At 39.4% G+C, this 15350-nt stretch overlaps 1 protein-coding gene across 9 annotated transcripts in view; it reads left to right on the top strand.

Moving 5' to 3' along the window:
• Positions 1-15350, top strand: part of LOC138763639 (P-selectin-like) — a 104305-nt gene that overhangs the window by 75252 nt on the left and 13703 nt on the right. For 7 of the 9 annotated variants that reach the window (XM_069938125.1, XM_069938126.1, XM_069938120.1 and 4 more), the window contains 6 exons: positions 282-467; positions 592-777; positions 2826-3011; positions 3136-3321; positions 11174-11359; positions 13437-13562. In XM_069938125.1, coding sequence (XP_069794226.1) covers positions 282-467; positions 592-777; positions 2826-3011; positions 3136-3321; positions 11174-11359; positions 13437-13562 — 1056 coding nt within the window. The remainder of the gene's footprint in view (positions 1-281; positions 468-591; positions 778-2825; positions 3012-3135; positions 3322-11173; positions 11360-13436; positions 13563-15350) is intronic. The other 2 variants (XM_069938124.1, XM_069938122.1) reach the window with 2 other exon arrangements.

Below are 15350 nucleotides of genomic sequence, written 5' to 3'. Positions count from 1 at the left end.
ACCACATTGAAGTTTTCAATGACAGTTCAACATATGGCTTTCACTGCACAAAAGGGTTTGTACTTCAGGGGTCAGACGTGCTACATTGTCAAGCCAATGGGCAATGGTCAGCATACCCCCCCCCCCCACTTTCTGTAAATATACAGTATTGAACAAATTGACATGTCCTAGTTTTTTTTTTAAAACATTATGTTTATGTTTGAATCTATACACAATTAGAGAAGTACTTGTGTTTTCCTCATCTTTCCAAATCCTTGAAAAATTTAAATTCTATATTTTAGCTGTAACCTGTCAGACATTAGCAGACCCAGAACAAGGGGCCATGAACTGCTCACATCCTATTAGAGATTTCAGCTATAGCTCAATGTGCGACTTTAACTGTGTTGATGGATTTGCACTGAGGGGGTCAAAACGGCTACGGTGTCAAGACAATGGGCAGTGGACGGCACAAAATCCGAAATGTGAAGGTACTCTCGTATTATTATTAAGTTTTTAAAGATTACACAAAGTTTTAAATAAAATCTGGGTTTATATTTGGACAATTTAAAGCTGAGAATGCATGACATTAAATATTCTATTCTTGACTTTCAGTTATAATCTGTGAAAGATTGATACAACCCAAACAAGGTGCTGTGAACTGTACCCATCCCATTGGAGAATTCAGTTACCGATCAACATGTGAATTTAGCTGTGCTGATGGGTTTGAACTGAATGGGTCAGACAGTCTACAGTGTCAAGCTAATGGGCAGTGGACAGCACAAAACCCCAGCTGTGAAGGTACCAGGGAACATCTACCAAATCTTCAAATTGTCAAGTAAAGCAACAATTAACACAAATTTTTCTGCACTCCATACAACCTCATAAGCATTTGAAAATACTCATTAACTACCATTCACTCAAGACAATTTAAATTCAGGACAGTGAACAAGTACCACATGATTGGAAGTAACATTTACAACTTAAACCAAGCAAAGATGTAGGTGTATTGTGCATGATAGGGAAGAATGCAAAAGAGGAGGGGGATTTGCACTGCTGAGGATATACTGGTAGGAGCCTCCCGTTAGGCAATACAGGTCAAATTTATAAACTAGAGAATGGTGATCACTTTGGTGCAGTTAGACCCCAAAAGTCAGCAGGAATTGCAGCAACAGGTATGCAAGTACAACACTGAAATGTGCGAGAGCAATAGGGTTAGTGTAGTTGAGGGGGTTGATCTTCCCAATATTAACTGGGATTGCCTTTATGTTAAAGGTTTTGATGCAGTTTACTTTGTTAAACAATGTTATTTGAAACAATATGTGGGGAGATGGTAGTAAAGAGCTTTGACATTTGAAATGAAACTGGACGGGTTGTGTTCGAGCCAGTTATGGTGCCAATGAACTGGATGCTATTGCTGGTTTCTAACAAGTCATTCCCACCACAACAGTATCTGAAGTGGTAAACTTGGTACTGAGGGGAATAGTCAGTCATAGGAGAACTCTGTACTGTCTGCCTTCCGTCTTTAGTTTTCCTAATGGTCACACCACGGCCTGCAGCATTACCTTGGGTGTGACCACATCACTAGAGCTGAAAACCATGATCCTCTCCAACCCCAGGATGAGTGATCCCAAGTTCATTCTGTTCTTTAACATGTTGGGACTGGGGCTGCAGCCATGTGCACTTCCCACATAGAGTTGCCCTGAAACTCTATCTCCATTCTGCAGGAAGAGTGTGTTTCTGCCCTGCTTAACTTTCCTACTGCGCCAAACTAGGCGGCGCCAGGCTAGGCGGCGCCAGGCTAGGCGGCGCCAGGCTAGGCGGCGCCAGGCTAGGCGGCGCCAGGCTAGGCGGCGCCAGGCTAGGCGGCGCCAGGCTAGGCGGCGCCAGGCTAGGCGGCGCCAGGCTAGGCGGCGCCAGGCTAGGCGGCGCCAGGCTAGGCGGCGCCAGGCTAGGCGGCGCCAGGCTAGGCGGCGCCAGGCTAGGCGGCGCCAGGCTAGGCGGCGCCAGGCTAGGCGGCGCCAGGCTAGGCGGCGCCAGGCGCCTCCACAGCATTACCCTGACCGCTGGACTAACCATGCCACCTATTAACCAATTCCTTCACATGTTTGGACTGGAGATGCAGCCAGGTGCACTTCCTGTAGGTACAGGCATAGGCATTAGGGACACATAAACCATCCCTGATATCCACCATCCTGCCTGATTGACATTCCCTCTCTTCCTAACTACACTGCACCAAGAATGAAAAGTGAAAGACTTTGCCTGGCTTTAGAAATACAATGTAACCTCACCTTGATTTTATGCAATTGTTGCTCATCTTCCTTGTGAAAGCCTAATATTCACTAAAGCCTCAATTGAGACCACCAGTAGCAGATGGCGCTGAACAGCAGCCCCTCTCAAAATGGCTGTTCTGCTGGAGGATGCCTTCCTTTCGTATTCACCCAAAGTAAATCAGTACTCATCTTAATTGCCAGTTTTTCAACTCAAAAGTGATTGTGAAAATCAAACATTTTTTATTGTTGTAATCTGCCAGGCAATAACACAGTCAGTATGAGGGATGATGAACTGTATGCATCACATTGAAAATTTCAATGACAGTTCAACATGTGGCTTTCACTGCACAAAAGGGTTTGTACTTCAGGGGTCAGACGTGCTACATTGTCAAGCCAATGGGCAATGGTCAGCATACCCCCCCCCCACTCTCTGTAAATGTACAGTATTGAACAAAATGACATGTCCTAGTTTTTTTAAAACATTATGTTTATGTTTGAATCTATACACAATTAGAGAAGTACTTGTGTTTTCCTCATCTTTCCAAATCCTTGAAAAATTTAAATTCTATATTTTAGCTGTAACCTGTCAGACATTAACAGACCCAGAACAAGGGGCCATGAACTGCTCACATCCTATTAGAGATTTCAGCTACAGCTCAATGTGCGACTTTAACTGTGTTGAAGGATTTGCACTGAGGGGGTCAAAACGGCTACGGTGTCAAGACAATGGGCAGTGGACGGCACAAAATCCGAAATGTGAAGGTACTCTCGTATTATTATTAAGTTTTTAAAGATTATACAAAGTTTTAAATAAAATCTGGGTTTATATTTGGACAATTTAAAGCTGAGAATGCATGACATTAAATATTCTATTCTTGACTTTCAGTTATAATCTGTGAAAGATTGATGCAACCCAAGCAAGGTGCTGTGAACTGTACCCATCCCATTGGAGAATTCAGTTACCAATCAACATGTGACTTTAGCTGTGCTGATGGATTTGTACTGAATGGGTCAAACAGTCTACAGTGTCGAGCTAATGGGCAGTGGACAGCACAAAACCCCAGCTGTGAAGGTACCAGGGAACATCTGCCAAATCTTCAAATTGTCATGAAAAGCAATAATTGACAAAAATCTTTCTGCGCTCGGTAAAACCTTTTTAAGTTTTGGAAAATATTCATCAACTTCGATTCATTCAAGATGATTTAAATTCAGGACAGTGAATAGGTACCACATGATCAGAAGTTTCAGTTACAACTTAAACAAGGCAAAGGTATTGATACCTGCAGCACAGCACTGGTCACAAGCTTCCAAGCAGATAAACATGCTGCCTCCACACACTGTCACACCTAAAGGTATTGGGTGTGACAGAGAAGAATGCAAAAGAAGGGATATTGTACCACTGAATGGGGAGAATGTAACAGCAGTACATCGAGAGGATATCCTGGAGGAACATCCAATTAGGCAATATAGGTAAAATTTAGAATCAAGAGAAGGGTGATAATTTTACTTCATTTAGCCTCCCAAATGTCAACAGGAATTTGAGCAACAGATTTGTAAGAACATCTCTGGAGTCCTCAAGAACAATAGGGTTAGAGTGGTTTGACCTTCCCAATATTGATTTGAACTGCCTTTCTGTCAGAAGCTTGGATGTAGGGCATTCAACAAAGTATTTTGAGACAATATGTGGAGAGTTCAATTAGACTGATGACAATTCCCCACCCTGTCTTCAGATATGAATCTGGGCAGGTGGTGGTAAGGTTAGTGGGGCAACACTTTACAAACTGTGACCAAAATTACATTAGTTTCATGTAATCATGGAAAGGGATAAGGTTGGTCATCTAGTTAAGGGCATGAATTGGAGAAAAGATTATTTTGACAGCACAAGTGAGGACCTGGCAAAAATATGTACATTTTGTAAACACAGGGGCTGGTCAATAATAGTCTTTATGGTCTTCTGCAAGGAAAATCCTACTTCACTAAATTATTTGAGTTTTTTTAAAGTAATTAAGCAGATAGATCTATGGTAGTAGGCTTTGTGTCTATGGACATTACTTAGGCATTTGACAAAGTTTTCGAATGGTAGGCTATTCCAGATAGACAGGCACATGGGAATTTTGCTTCATTTGAACAATTAACAATTAAATTCAACCTTTCTAATAGGCATTTTTTTTAGATATCTACAAATTAGGCATTTTGTTCAGTCAAAATTCTTTAATTTCCCTCAAATTCCCAATACCAATGTTCTTGATTTATTTTTTGATTTAAAGTTTTCCCATGGTGGATCTATAGCAATTATTTATAGTAATTTGATTGACCTATGAATATGTTCAAGGAAGAGAAGCAAGAACGAATTGAAACAAGATTTGAATACAAAAATTTTAGAAAAAAATTGGGATAACACGCTTGATCTGATAAATAATACTTTATTCTGTGCACAACATTGTTAAATACAATTTAAAGTTGTACATGGAATGCACGTCCAAAGTTAGATTATCTCATTTTTATCCTGATGTTGATCCACAATGTGACAAATGTAAATTTTTTGAGGCCTCTCTGATTAATATGTTCTAGGAGTGTCCAGAACTAAAAGAATATTGGGAACAATTCTTTAAAAATCGATCACAGATTCTTAGGATTAAATTTGAACCATGTCCTTTTATTGCTTTGTTTGGTTATTCTCTACAATTTCCTTGATAAAAGCAATATATGCATGTAATATTTCTCTATTAAATTAATTAATTAAATAAAAAAAGCACATGGGATCCAAGGCAAACTGGTTAATTTGATCCAAATATGGCCTATTGATTGGAGGGACTGTACAATGGAGGAAGCATGTTTTTCTATTTTAAGCTGTGCTGCAGGTATCACTGCTCGGACTGTGGATAATGGCTTGGATGTGAATATAGGAGGTATGATTAGTATGTTTGCAGATAACATAAAGGTTGATGGTATTGTGAATAATGGGGAAGATTGTATCAGGCCGTAGCTGAATACAGATCAGAAGGAAAGTTGGGCAAAGCAGTGGCAGATGGAATATGAGTTGATGCATTTTGGGAAGTCAAATAAGCAAAGGACATCTAGAGTAAATGGTAGGACACCAAGGAATATTGATGAACAGAGGGACCTTAGGGATCAAGTCCATTGTTCCCTGAAAATGGCAATGGCAGTAAATAGAATGATGAAGATAGTGCATGGCTGAAATGCCTTCATTGGTTGGAACACAGAATATAAACATGGGGATGTTCTGATGCAACTTTACAAAACACTAGTGAGACTGCACTTGACAAATTATGTGCCATTCTGGTCAACACACTATAGGAAGATGTGGCTGTGCTTGGAACAGTGAAGAGGAGATTCATTAGGATTTTGCCGCAATTAGAGAATTTTAGCTATAAGAGGCTGGGTTTGTTTTCCGTGGAGCAAAAGGAAGCTGATGGGTGACCTGATGGAGGTTTATAAAAATTTAAAAAGACATTGATTGGATAGGTCATCAGAATCATTTTCCCCTGGTAAGGGTAATAAAAACAAGAGAACCTAGGTTTGAGATAGGAAGGAGGAGTTTAATGGGGATTTGAAGGAAAAACTTTTTTTTTCCTTACACAGAAGTGGGTGATATTTGGAACTCACTGCTAAAGGAAATGCTCGGGTCAGATACAATAATGACATTTAGACAGGTGCTTGAATAGGCAAGAATATAGACTTAATGTGGGTAAATGGGATTAGTGTGGGTGGGCATAACAGGTTGGCATGGACATGGTGAGCCAAAGGGTTCCTTTCTGTGTTGTACAATTCTATGATTGCATTGAGTTAAAAGATCTAGATAAATCATTTGGTACAAATGAACCATAAGCCTCCATTCATATAGCCATCATCCACTAAATGAATTCTCATTTGTAAAATTGTTTTTAAATTCTTAAATGAAAGTTGAATTTGTCTCTATAGGGCTGCACGTTACAAAGATTACTGCAAGCATCTACTGTGCCTGAGCCTAGATAAAATTTTCAAATTTTGCATGCAACAAATTGCTGGAAGACCTCAGCAGGTCAGAAAACACTCATGGGTAGAAATGGTCAGAACATTTTGGGTCAGGACCTCCTCTCAAATCTAAATGGTGTGATAAGGAAAGGCACTGGGAGAGGGGCCCAGAGGGTGTTAGGACAGAAGGTGTGAGAAGTGGAAAAGTAGGTAGAGAAAGAAACAATGAGGAAGCAGTGGTGGGGGGAGGGAAAGGGAGAAGAAAAATAAGTACAAGAGTGGAAATGGTGGAACCACATGGGGGTTACCTAAAATTAGAACTTCATGATAAATATGCTTCGTTTTTCCTCAAATTTACCTTTGGTCTCACCCTGTTAATAGATGGGGCCAAGTACAAACATTTCATTGTATGAATGGTTGTGGGGGGGGGGGGGGGGGGGGGAGGAGTTAAAAATGGTTGGCTACAGGAAGCTTAAGTTAAGACCCACAAAGCAAGTGAAACTTGTCATCTTAGCAGTCACCCAATCTGTGTTAATCAAACTGATGTAGAGGAGGCCACACTAAGTACACTGAGCAAAGGCCTCTCAGGCCTTCTTGATGGGGAATGGATGTGTAAAGGAACTGATCATCCACAGATAAAATAAGGCAATGGGGACAGAAGAATCAGAATTCTTCAGAGGTGGAAATCATGTGCGAGGTGCCACATGTAGATAGGAAGAGAGCAGATGAGGAGAGCCAAACTGTTGTCAAGGTACAAGGAGGTAAGTTTGGTGGAACAGGAGCAGCAGAAACAATGGGTCAGCCAGGGGAGTTTAGTTTTGAATTTTGGATTGGAGATAGAAATGGATGGTGCAGGGTTTTCAGGACTAGTGCTGGTGAGAAGATTATAGTCTTGGTTACAATGTCAAATGATTGGGCAACAAATGGCACAAAGCACCAAGTGCAAAGGTACAAGGAGAAATCTGACAAATTTAAAATTATCCAACAAAGCAATAATTTGCACATATCTTTCTGCTCTCCCTGAAATCTTTTAAGCATTAGAAAACATTCATAAACCTTCATTGGGATTGTATTTTAGTCACTCAATGTCAAGCCAAACAATAATCTGGGAAGTGAACTGCTACCTCAACATTGGACACTTCATCCATCATTCAGTGTTGTGATTTACATAGATTAATCCATACAAAAACTGTGTGTGTCTGATTGATCGGTGACTCTAATTGGGGCACCATTGTGTTGATGCCACACAGCACCATAGGCCAGTGTTCAACCCTGAGTTCAGTTATTGTCTGTGTGGAATTTGCATGTTCTCAGTGAGACCAAGTGTATTGTCTATGGCTGCTCCCATTTCCTTCCACATCCAAAAGACATGCATGTTCTGAGGCTAATTGGCCACTGCAGATTGCCCAAGTACATAGGCAAGTGGTAGGAATTCATGTTAACATGGAGAGAATTAAAAATGGAATTAATTAGGGTTGATGATCACCGTGAATTTTGGTGGGCCAAAAGGCCAATTGCTATGCTTTATCTCTCTGACATTAAAAGGGGAATGAAAGGCAATGATGAGCTCACCATTGTACCTCCAAGTGGTACTCTGTGGAAGGAGGTGACAGATAAACTTCAGCCCTCAGGATCTGACTGTGGAAGATTAGGACATCAATGGCCATAATGTGTTCAAATGCAGGGAGAAAAAAATAAACAGTTTATTTTTAAAAGTTTAATTAAATAAATGTTTAAACGATTGAACTACATTTGGATTATTCTTAAAAATCATTTCAGGAAAATCACTGGAGACTATTCAAAAGGCTTTGAAGTTGGAGATCTGTCAAAGGCCATCAGAGTATACCAATAGAAACAGAATTTAAGAAGCAAATGTAGGCCAGGTAGTCCCTCGATATTGTTCTGTTATTCAAGAAGATTATGGTTTATCTCTCCACATTTGGGCCTTAGGATATAATAGCTGAGGCTAACTTACTGGACAGAGCCTTCTTCTCTCTTGCTGTCAGATGTTAAGGGTCACTTTATCTGATCTTCTATATCCAGGTAAAGTATGTGCTGGCAAGCAGGCAGCAGGCTGGATCCAACACAATGCAGTTGATTGAATGCACCCATTTGCCTTTTTATTTCTGGAGTAGGCTGCTGGATCTGTTTCACAGTGGTCAGCATGGGAGGGAGGAAGGAAACAAGACACAACTTGAATGGATATAACCAATGTTTCCTTCATTAAGGTATGAGCAGAAAGCAGACAGGTGTTTGAATAAAAAGGCAGGGGATGATCACAAGCCAAGAGGTCATAGGTGGATGTGGGTGGGAGAGCATCAGAGAAAATAGCTGAGGTGATGGGGGAGGGGGCAGCTCTCTGAATGGAGAAGAAAGGAGTTGGGGAAACTGGAGGAAAGGAGACAGAGGGATGGGGAGTGCCCAGACCAAATATTAAGTATTATTCCTCCAGTTTGCAGGTGGCCTCAGTTTGGCAGTGCACAAGACCATGTTGGCGAGGGATTGGGGCACAGTATTGAAATGACTGGCCACCATTTCAATTCCACACCCCATCCCCATTTGTACAATTAAATGAAGGTGAAATTGAGTTCCAACAACAAAATTTTTGTAAATCTAATTTGCTGTATACTGTTAGAGTATAATAGTTGCATTTCCCTTTTAAAATGCCAAATCTCCAACAGTCTGCATAATGAGACTGCTTACTCCCCAGTCCAAATATCACTGATGCGGAATCAAGGCTACCTTGATTGCATTCGACTGTAATTGCATGGGGAGGAGAGGAAAATGATGGAGATTTTTCCTTGGCTTCTTTACATCACAGTTGATGGTGAAAAATACTGGATGTCAATCATCTAATCCCCAGCTCATTATCCAAGATCCAAACATCCATAGCTCCTAAAAAATATATATTTTTCTTCTTTCACTGTCAGAGGTGGGACAACAGAGTGTTCAGTCCATTTGCAACTGTTCAGATAAAAATCAGCCTATGTTGGTACCTGACCAAAAATAAAGCACAATATCCAGACTTGAACTGATAAGTGACAATTAATAATTGTACCACACCTACTATACATTAACTTTAGATGAACTCTTGAATCGTCCAATAAGTATTCTGTAGTGACTACCTCATCTTCTGATTTCCCCCAAACCATTTAATCATCTATAAGGCATTGAAAACTCTGGATTACCTGGGTGGTTCTATTTGACTAGAGATTTGACACCATTCATGACAAAAACTGTCTGACTGACATCTGTTCACAAGGTTAAGCACTCACTCCATCACCGCTTATACACTGATACAGGATTATCTACAAGATGCATTATACCTCTCAAAATTTTAGTTAAGTATTTTACAAAACAAAAAAGAATACAAAGTAATCTAAAGCTACCCCCTACTACCCCACTCCTCCCACCTATCCCACCCTCTACAACCTTTCCCCCTTTGGAGCTTATTTAAAAAAAAATGCAGAATAACATCAAATTATGACAGGTTGCTGAGTGATATGCCATCCTTTTACATCTCTCATCACATATATAACTTTCACTTATCATCTAAACTCATACATTCCAAATACAAACTCCACATCTTAATAAAGAACGAGTCATTATTTCATAAATTATACGTTATTTTCTGTAAGTAAATACATGACTGCATTTCATTGAGTTATCTTTGTATCTCTCAAATTTTTTAAAGATACAACATGGTAGCAGGCTCTTCCAGCTCACAAGGCTGTGCTGCCCAAATACCCAATGAACCTACAAACCCGTATGGGTTGTTCCTCCAGGTAATGCAGACACGGAGAGAATGTACAAACTCCTTACAGACCACGACAGATTCGAACCTGAGTCACTGGCGCTGTAAAATGTTAATTGATTCTAACAATGTCTTTCCAAGCCCATGGCCTTGGTTCCTTGGAATGAGCCATATGTGAATATTGCAAATTGCAACATTGCCTCTGAAAAAAATACATTCTTTCCTTAGAAAATGTATCACCAATTATTTTTTATTGTGACAAAATCGTTGAAATTCCTACTTAACAGCAGGGAGAACATTCATCATAAGAAATTTTCAGTTCAAGAACTTTCACCTTAACAATTACATGTAACAATTACAGCACGGAAACAGGCCAATTTGGCCTTTCTAGTCCGCACTTATCCAAGTACCCTCCTCTAATCCCACTTACCAACACTCTGCCCTTATCCCTCCATCCCCCTCCCATCCATATACTTATCCAACTCTTTCTTAAATGACAAAATTGACCCTGTCTCCAAGGGATATCATCAGATACCGATTCATGAGAATGATATTCCCAAGACAAATTAATGACATCATGCTAATTACACCTACATCCAATGAAAAAATTCAAAAATATAACTTCCAAGTACTACCCCAACAAACAGCAATTGCAGAATGGATTGTGATTCAAACCAATTGACACCCTCCCTGTAGCAGCAGCATTGATCTCAGGAATATACAATACTACCTATCGTCAAACAAATGATCACCTCTCCATAAATCATGAATGGATTTTGTTTTACTAAATTCAGATCATTAATGATTTTCAACTAATTTCCCTCTTGGGAAATGGAAAACAATGCTATTAGCACGCTTTCTAATTAAGCAGTAATATGATAAAAATTGTGCTTCTGCACTCCCAAAAGAAAATTCTGTCTGAAAAGAATGTATTTCTGAGCTGTCCAGAAGTTATAGGCCTACCGCCGGCTATTTGCTCTATTCAAGCTTGTCTCTGATATGAATATCTTCATAACTTAATAATGTTAAAAAACAGACATTTAATTCAGGTATTAACAAATGATTTTAACTAATTGTTATTTGTACAGATTTTACATAACTCCTGCTGCAATATTTTTTGGAAAATAACAGTTGTTAAAAGAATATTGACTTTTCAAGTAATTTGTAATAGACTATGTTCTTTGGAATCCAACAGTGGTGAAATGCCAGGAACTGATTACTTACTTTCCGGTGATTATGAACTGTTCGCATCCTTTGGGCAACTTCAGTTACCATTCGTTGTGTGACTTTGATTGCTTTGAAGATTTTACATTGGAAGGATCGGCAAGACTCCAGTGCAACAGATCTGGACAGTGGACAGAAGAAATTCCATTTTGTGGAGGTATAGTTTAGAATTTTTTTTTGAATATTTTATTTTAAAAGATTCAAGCAAATATATACAAACAATATAAGACATTTACTTATCACACAATATAATATACAGAGCCCAGTATTTTTTCCTTCTCCAGATATTAAATAAACTACCAAAGCCAAAGGAAAAAAACAAAATTAAATCTTAAAAAAATTAAACCTCAAAAAAATTAAGCCTTAAAAAAAATTAAACCACACACCATCTGTGCCACAACTTTATTTCACTTCCTTTATTTAACTGTCATGACAGTTTACATCTTGACTCATTTCACAAGTGGGCTGAGGGGGGGGGTGGGGGTGGAGATATAGATCACATCTGCGCATCTATGTGCCTCAGGTATGGCCACCACACTTCTTTCTCAAGTTACAAGTAATCTTCTCCAGGGAATGCAACTCTGTATTTCCATATTTCATCATGTAATACTAATTTGAGAGTTGGACTTCCGTGCAACCTCTACACTTCCTGGCTGCTGACAAAGCGATCTTCACAAATTGAATTTGGTGTTTGGATAGCCTAAGCTGTTCTTCACCAATATTTGCCAGAAGGAAGAATTCTAGATCTTGTAGAAACTCCACTTTTGTATTTTTTTTAAGAATGTCCCGCAAGTCTACTCAGAATGATCTTACCTTCGAACAGGTGGAAAGGATAATGATTCCAACCTCTACACTGCATCTGAAATGCATATCCAAAATTTCTGACTTTGATTTATATAATTTTTGCAGTGTGAGGTACAACAGATGTAGGAAATTGTATTGTACCCACATGTATCTAGCATTGACAATCCTTGTCATGCTATTCAGACACAAGTCTTCCCACTAATTTTCATTAATCGCTGTACTCAAGCCTAACTTCCATCTTTCCCTTGACCGGTGTAGCCTCAGCTTTGGGCCCTCACTCTGGAGTAGGAAATACATTCCCCTGTGTAGCACGTCGAATGACTCAGACTTGTAGATTCAAACCAAGGCTTTTATTACCAAAAGATATCTTAGGAAGCAGGAGGTGAGGAGACAGGGATAGAGAAAGAAAGACTCAGGGCAAGGGTTTAACAGAAATTGGAGAAATCGATATTAATACTGTCTGGTTGGAAAATGACCAGATAGAACATTAGGTGTTTTTTGCTCCAATTTTCAGTACCTGTCAAGCAGAGGCTATTCTCCTTTTTTTTTACAAAACCTAGTATGCTATCAGCATGTACAATAACCTAATCAAAGTGGTTGGCCATCTTCAGAGATTGTTTTAAAAAAATTAATTTTATATCCCCCCTGTTCTTGTAGCCAACCACACTTTTAAAAAAAAAAGTACTATTTGCTCCCTTGGTTTGTGGGCAACTTTACCTGGAAGCATCAGACACATAAGAAGACTATATATGAATGACAGATTGAAATAACGTTGTTACTTTTTTATTGCCCCATTCCCAACTGTTATAAACTGCTCTAAACTGCTCACTTGACTATGGTCTTCACTGGACACTTTTTTTTTGCTTGAATATCCTGTTTCTTCATTTCCAAGAGCCTCATGAACTCTAATTAATGAAAGCCTGGAGCATGGTGTGAACCTGTTTTTGTCAATGTTCATCAAATTGTGATTCAATGGAAGCATCAATAGAGTACTTGTGCCTCAGTGAATATATTCCAATGTGACATTCCACCTTCCCATTTATTTTTAGCTGCAGTTGGAGTGAGCCTTGGATTGAGAATGTCTAATAATTAGTTTTATAATTGGGGGGACTATTACCTTGACAAGAGCAAAAGTCATTTTGTAAACTAAATAATCAGTCAATTTGTTTCAATATCTGTTGTAGGTTCTGACTCCTGGGTGTGGCAAACTCAAGTTCATATGGCAATTTCTGTTGGGAAACAAAAAAGTGGAACTCTTACCATAGTGATAAGTTAGATATTAAATGTTAAACTGATGTGAAACAAAACAGTGCAGATGTGGTTCAAAATGTTTTAAGTTTATCTGATGAATGTAATGGTAACAGGTAGCTAATTATTTGAGTATAAGACAAAGTTTACCTCTGACATCATGATGCACTTTTTATGTTTAGTACTAAGCAAACAAACCCCTGAAGTGGATTTCTTGATGTATGTGGGTGGAATTGCAGCAACTGCAATATTTGGTCTCATTATTGCAATGACAATGATCTGGATTAGAAGGAAATTGAAATCACAAGGTAATAAATCTTTTTGTTTTTCTTTCATCTGAGTGTAAACCATAGTTGGAGTGTGTCATGCTCATTTCCTTAATTTACCTGCTAATATCAAAACCTTATCCACCTTTAGTTTGCAGGAGAAATATTTAGAGAGATGTGTGGAATTTGCATGTTTGCCAATAATCATCTGGGCTTCTTTTTACTGCCTGGTTTCTTACCACATCTCAAAAATATGCTTGAAAGTTATTTAGCTGTTGTATATCATCCCTGGTATAGGTGGATGGTTGATGAATTAAGGGGCTGTAATTAATGGGACTGCTGAGCATGTCTTGAGGGATATTGTTGGCTTGATGGGGTGAATGGCCTCCTCAGTGTAATAAGAAAATTATGAAAATTCACCATATAGAAAGAAGGATTTACTTTTGTAGTTTTCATAAACATAGAAATAAGCCCATTCTGCTCTGAGTCTGCTCTTTCATTCAGCAAGATCATGAGGGATAAGTGATAAGCCACTTTTGTGCACTTGCCCCTTATCCCTTGATTTTTTAAATATTCAAACATCTATCAGTCTCCATCTTGACTAGACTAAGCTACTGAGCCTCCTAGGTTAAGATTTCCAAAGATTCATGTGTCTAGGTGAAGAAATTCTGCCTCATCTCTATACGACGATAACTAATTGTTCTGACATAGTGATCACTGGTTCCGAACACCCGGCCTTGGGAAACACTAGCTCCATATTTAGACTTGGCCTCCAATAACGTCTGTGGATGGGATGTGAGAGAAACTGGAAGACCAAAGGGAAACCCACATTTTGACAGAGAGAACAATTGAACTGCACACAAACAGCACCAGAGGACAGAATTGTACCTAGGTCATAAGAAGTACATGATGAACAACCTGTGGTAATAACGATCTGGCTGCCTAACTATGTGGTGTTCTCTGTTGTGAGTGAGAAAACAGATTTGATGGGTCTCAAAAGCAAGGACTCTGAATGCAGTTTTGTAGTAAATATTTTTATTTGAAAAAGATTGGTGTGGGAAAATGGTAATGGGGATAATACACACCTGCACACAGTTTATAGTGACCGTCGGAAAGTGGTAGCAGCAATAAAACACATACATTCACAATTTATAGACAAATGTGGGAAGTCGCATCATCAATAAAACACATGCGCGCAATTTACAGCCAGCTTGGGAAGAAAAAAAATCCCACCAACAATGAAACACTCACATACAATTTATAGGCGAGCATGGGAAAATTCCACCATGAATGAAATACATGTACACACACAATGAACAGTGTAGATACAACAATCAAGGAAAAACCAATACAATATCCACCACCCCTTGGTTCAGTGCAGGCATAGCTTTTATGCTACTGAGGAACACTAATTAAATGCTCCCAACCCTTTAACAGTGCCCATCTTACCAACAATTTCTCCAGTGCTGCTCCATGGTTCTAGGCCTGGAGTGAAGCAAGGTGATCCCAAGATGGCAAAGAGAAAGAACTGAGCACACATGGCATGTTTAATTGTGCTGGGGGGATGCAGCCCAGGTTGTTTACAAGATAGCCAGCAAGGTTAAACCAATTACAAAGGCCAATGGCCCAAGGCCAAATAAAAAGGAATTTAAATTGGCCAATGGCAAGGTGTGTAGTAATGGGTGGGGCCAAACTTTGATTGGCAAATGGTGATTAATCCAACCAGGTCACGTGACAGCATGACCCTTCACAATACAGTCTCCCAACCTCTCTTACTCTGACTCACACCAGTATAACATCCCTATAGATAGCCATTCCTGTCAGCTGCTC

The sequence above is a fragment of the Narcine bancroftii genome, chromosome 5 (assembly GCF_036971445.1).
Source record: "Narcine bancroftii isolate sNarBan1 chromosome 5, sNarBan1.hap1, whole genome shotgun sequence".
NCBI classification, from domain to species: Eukaryota; Metazoa; Chordata; class Chondrichthyes; order Torpediniformes; family Narcinidae; genus Narcine; species Narcine bancroftii.
Note: the sequence above shows the minus strand (reverse complement) of the source record. Positions and strands in the feature narration are given on the sequence as shown.